The 5,476-nt window shown below is 28.4% G+C and overlaps 2 protein-coding genes across 4 annotated transcripts in view; both read left to right on the top strand.

Annotated features, from left to right (window-relative positions):
- Positions 1 to 219: 219 nt before the first annotated feature.
- LOC115233696 lies at positions 220 to 2,842 on the top strand. Its single transcript, XM_029804260.1, has 5 exons — positions 220 to 545; positions 923 to 1,025; positions 1,493 to 1,620; positions 2,218 to 2,329; positions 2,522 to 2,842. Exons 1-5 carry the CDS (start codon positions 504 to 506, stop codon positions 2,608 to 2,610), a joined length of 474 nt encoding a protein of 157 aa, XP_029660120.1. The 5' UTR covers positions 220 to 503; the 3' UTR covers positions 2,611 to 2,842.
- A 1,331-nt stretch (positions 2,843 to 4,173) lies between these two features.
- Positions 4,174 to 5,476, top strand: part of LOC115233694 (pheromone-binding protein Gp-9-like) — a 7,011-nt gene continuing 5,708 nt past the window's right edge. Inside the window, exon 1 of one of the 3 annotated variants that reach the window (XM_029804257.1) lies at positions 4,174 to 4,319. In XM_029804257.1, the coding sequence (XP_029660117.1) occupies positions 4,260 to 4,319 (60 nt within the window). In that variant the 5' untranslated portion in view covers positions 4,174 to 4,259. Of the gene's footprint in view, positions 4,343 to 5,476 lie in introns of all 3 variants that reach the window. The other 2 variants (XM_029804258.1, XM_029804259.1) reach the window with 2 other exon arrangements.

The following is a 5,476-nucleotide window of genomic DNA, read 5'->3' as shown; positions in this document are numbered from 1 at the left end:
CCAAAAAAAAGCAATATATAAATCATCTCTTTCTCTCCCCCCCCCCCTCTCTCTCTCTCTCTCTTTCTCTCCCCCCTCTCTCTCTCTCTCTTTCTGTACATTTTTAGCTTATATATATTCACTTATATTACGTTAAACATTCTGAATATTAATTTCGCACACATTTGGCGTGACTTTTTTTTCATGTCACCGATGTCACACACTCTAATTAGGTCTAATGTACCTGCATACATGTGCGCGCGAAATAATTGAGGTAGTGCGGTATCGCGGCGCCATCGAAATTTGTGCAAATCTGATATACCAGCCAATTATTCTAATCACGCTTCCGCAAATTCGCGCACATACATATACACAGATATTGTCTTTCGCAAATCGATGATGTAAGATCACATGGAACGTTGTGGAATGACAATATAAATATGAGCACAGATACATTTTTATCCAGTTGATGAATTAAACCTCGATCGCAGTTGTTCATTTTCCTGTCACTAAACTACAGAAAAATGAAGAGAATCGCGCTTCTCGTTTTAACTGTCGCTGCTAATGTAAGTACAACTTGTCATTTATCATTTCTGCGATAAACTATATCTACATTGCAATAATTATATATATTTTCCATATATCCTTTTTCTTTTCTTACTTTGTACAAATACAACAAATTAAATAGAACACTTCATATAATTTAATTATTTCGAGTAATATTTAAAATATATAAAAATATTAGAAAATCTTAAGTAAAATTTCTTTTAAAATATAAAATAAATAAAAATATGTATACTGTATAACATATACTTTTTCATTATTATAAATTGCTATTAGTACACTTTTCTTATATTTTATGTTATAAACTTTATGCAATATTCTTTTATTACAATCATTAACTGTAATATTATGAAAATAACAAAGAATATGATTATTTTAGGTAATTGCAAATGAAGAAGAGAACATACAACAAGTAGCGACGAATTTCGAAACCGATGTATCGACGGTAAAAATATGTCTGACTGAAGCTGGCACGACTGCGGGTAAGTTACACTCATACACACTATATATATATTTCAAAAATATAAGATTTTAGAAATTAGAAATAATATATAATTTACAACTTAGCATCTAGCATTGAAAATTTACAATCTGTAATTTAAAATTTTTAATATCATTTTTAAAATTAATTTGATATCTTAATCTATAAATAAAAATTTAGTATTTAAAATGTATAAATATATATAAATATATTATAAGTAAATTCATAAATAAAAAATAACTTTAGCATTTTTAGAATTTGTTTTATTATGTAATTTTTATAAATTCTTTCTCTCTCGCGTGCGCGCATAAAAAGACACAAAGAAAAAGATAACATAAATAAAAAATTTACTTAAAAATTTATTTAAAATTTACTTAAATTTATACATTAAAATTTAACTTTTTTGCAAACATTTCCATTGAAAAATATCCTTAATTTTCTGCAATTAAAAATATTTTTCCATAACAGAGCAGATGCAAATTACAAAACAAAAATGGCAGGAAATCAAAGATGATGAAGACATCGACGAAGAAACTAAAGAATCTTTTACGACACACGGTCGTTTCGTAGCATGCATATTGGAGAAGAACGATATGGTAACAATTCCACATACGCAATTTTAATTATTATACAAAATTTTCGTTATAATTATAACCAGATTGACTTTTATATACAATATAAAAATACAATCTTTCTTAAGTCATCACTATCCCAATTATTTCCATTGGAAAAGATGTTAAATACTACATTAAATATTATAACAACAATTTATGACAATTTGATTATAAAAAATTAATTTAAATTATAATATATTTTTGAAGCTGATATATTTCTCTTAAACCATGAATTTTGTCGGATTAATAGTTTTTCTATAATTCTTTATATATACATATGTATATATCATAAAATATATATATTATACATTAAAATATACATATAATATATGACATGTGTGTGTGTGTGTGTGTGTTACATCTCGGTAATATATATCAATAAACATGCACACAAAAAGTTATAAATATTAATAAACTATCTGTTTGATGAATAAATAAAATCAAATATAATTAAATTAATTCTATTCAAAATTAAATACAAAATTATTGCAAAAATTATTCTCTTACATATCGTTAATTGACAATAAATATAAGGTTTCATGTTTTTTTTATGTCACGTTTCTTTTCAATAATTTTTAGATGAAAGATTCGAAGCTAGTTTTAGACAAAATACTAGAAGCGGTCGAAAAGGAACCGAATGACCCAACAGTAACGAAGAACAAACAAGTTGTAACGGAATGCGTGACTTCACGTAAGTAATACCTTAAAATAAATAAAGAAAAAAAGAAAAATATATATAAATAAATAGTAAATTAAAAAAATAAGTTAATAAGGGAACAAATATTAATATATTTTAACATAAATTTTATAATACATATATTTCTGCATAATTTTTATATTGTGTGTAATATTTCTAATAATTTCTCCTTTTTAATTTTTTCAGTGAACGAAGCTGACCAACTGAATCGGGAAGATAGGGCATTCGGACTTATGCTTTGCATAAATCGCAAGCAGCAGACTACAGAAAGATAAAAAATGAAAAAAGGAATTTGCGCGACATGTAACGTTATCTAGATCGAAAAAATCGCGATTCTTCCTACAGTGCAATGGTAATACTAAAAAGAAAAATTTCATCGGGGTTTAAGGAAAATAAGATACCGTTTTTTCTCCCTTCTTGTAGACTCACAATATTCTTATAAACTCACAATAAACCTTGTTGCTTGTATCATGTTATTGATGTTAAATAAAACCAATTAGTTAAAAATTTGGTAACTCATTTACATAATCTGTACAACACATTAACGTAATAAAATGAATTTAAAAAAACCTATTTTGAAATGCAGCAATTTAAAAAAAAAAAGACAGAATAAGAAAATTATCACAGCTAGATTCTTGCATGTAACTTTTTGAGTTAAAAGCACTCTTTAAAAACAATGTAATAAAAAATAAAAATTTCATTAATTTATTGAAATCTAAAACATAAATTAAAAATAAAGAAATAAGATATATATAATGTACTCAGTACATAAAATTTTCAAGATTCTTGAATGTATATGAATGTATACATATTATAGACGATTCAATCTATTTATCTTATGATATAAAATGTATCGCATATCTGTAATCTTCATGTTTCGATTTTTAACTCTCGCGAGTCAGATAAAAGTGATATGTTGAGAACAGCAAAACAGAAAAGCGATAAAAGCATATTAACTGATTATACATAAATGTAATTACTAGTATCATACAAGCTTTATTTAAATTTAATTTAAAGATTACAAAACACATTTTAAAAATTTAATTTATATCGTAAAACAATATTATATTTTTGCAAATATCGTTCGGACCAAAAAGCAATGTTGTAAGAATATAGAACTAATCCTCGCGCACTCACATAAATAAGATCGCGTAAAATCGCTTATTCACAATTTAAGAACATGGGAAATCCCCGAAGTAATTACGTTCGGAAATAACAATTTTCCTCGATTGCTGCTTCACAATTCTTTTTCAACGCAATATTTGTTAGTTTAAATCTTATGTAAAAAAAAATTTTCGAAAATTTAAGAAATCCAAACTTTTCACGATAGATATTCACTTCAAACATTAATTCTTTCTGAAAACTTAAAATTTTTTAGAATATTTTAAAAATGCCGATTATTAAATTCTGGTCAAACATTGAGTATATTAAGATATTCAAGGTATTTTAAGGTATTGAATAATTTAAAAATAATAATATAGAAAGAAAATTGCAAAAAAAAAATGCTTATATAATGTATCAAAATTATTCAAAATTCTGAAAACACTTACAACAAAAGATGCGCCTTTAAATTGCAGGTAAGATATAAAAAATCTTGAATTTTTAGTATGACATTATATAATCAGTCTCTGTGTAAAATTATAATATTTTAGATCGATACGTGAGATATAAAAGGATACGTGACGCAAATGCGGCGTGAGTTTTTTTAATCATGGACCGCTAGTACAACAAGATTTTTCCTCCTACATCTTTTCTGTACACATAACACAGATAATATTGACGGCAAATTTCCTATAACGGTTTGTCGCGGTGGATGATGACCACATTTAGCGCTTGTATGAAGTATATAAATAGAGGTGTGTTGGCGCATCACTGTCAGTTCACAACGCGGCATCGAAAGTGTGTTATCAGTAAAATAAAGATCATGAAGTTCTTCGCGCTATTCGTCTGCCTGATGGCAATCGCCGTAACCCATATTAACCTGGCACGCCCACCACGAAAAATCGGGTTCGGCCATAGTGCATAATTAAGTGCTAATTTGTTGCTAATTTATTGCTCTAAGTTCGAATTTATTGCTCCTACCCGTTAGCAGGAAAATGATATTAAAGATGGGGGTGCTGACTTGCCATTAAGCTAGCACCCCCACTTCCGAAAAACACTTATAGCGAGTCGCAAATCATAAAACAAATACACTAGAATTTATTGCTAATGGATTTTTCTAAGTTAAACGTTGAGCAATAAATTTGATATTATATATTTTGAGAGCAACAAATTAGAGAAACATTTTAAGACCAAAATCATTACAGCAACTAATTGCGTTCATGTACTTTACTCTTGTACGAACGCTAGCACCGCCACTCTTTTGGGTCGATTTTTCTAAGTCAAACGTGGAGCAAAAAATTCGATATTCTATATCTTGAGAGCAACAAATTAGAGAAACATTTTAAGACCAAAATAATAACAGCAACTAATTGCGTTCATGTACTTTACTCTTGTACGAACGCTAGCACCGCCACTCTTTTGGGTCGATTTTTCTAAGTCAAACGTGGAGCAATAAATTCGATATTATATATCTTGAGAGCAACAAATTAGGGAAACATTTTAAGACCAAAATAATAACAGCAACTAATTGCGTTCATGTACTTTACTCTTGTACGAACGCTAGCACCGCCACTCTTTCGGGTCGATTTTTCTAAGTCAAACGTGGAGCAATAAATTCGATATTATATATCTTGAGAGCAACAAATTAGGGAAACATTTTAAGACCAAAATAATAACAGCAACTAATTGCGTTCATGTACTTTACTCTTGTACGAACGCTAGCACCGCCACTCTTTCGGGTCGATTTTTCTAAGTCAAACGTGGAGCAATAAATTCGATATTATATATCTTGAGAGCAACAAATTAGGGAAACATTTTAAGACCAAAATAATAACAGCAACTAATTGCGTTCATGTACTTTACTCTTGTACGAACGCTAGCACCGCCACTCTTTCGGGTCGATTTTTCTAAGTCAAACGTGGAGCAATAAATTCGATATTATATATCTTGAGAGCAACAAATTAGAGAAACATTTTAAGACCAAAATAATAACAGCAACTAATTGCGTTCATGTACTTTACTCTTGTACGAACGCTAACA

This window comes from Formica exsecta, unplaced genomic scaffold, assembly GCF_003651465.1.
Source record: "Formica exsecta isolate Colony F162 unplaced genomic scaffold, ASM365146v1 scaffold182, whole genome shotgun sequence".
Lineage (NCBI taxonomy): Eukaryota > Metazoa > Arthropoda > Insecta > Hymenoptera > Formicidae > Formica > Formica exsecta.
Note: the sequence above shows the minus strand (reverse complement) of the source record. Positions and strands in the feature narration are given on the sequence as shown.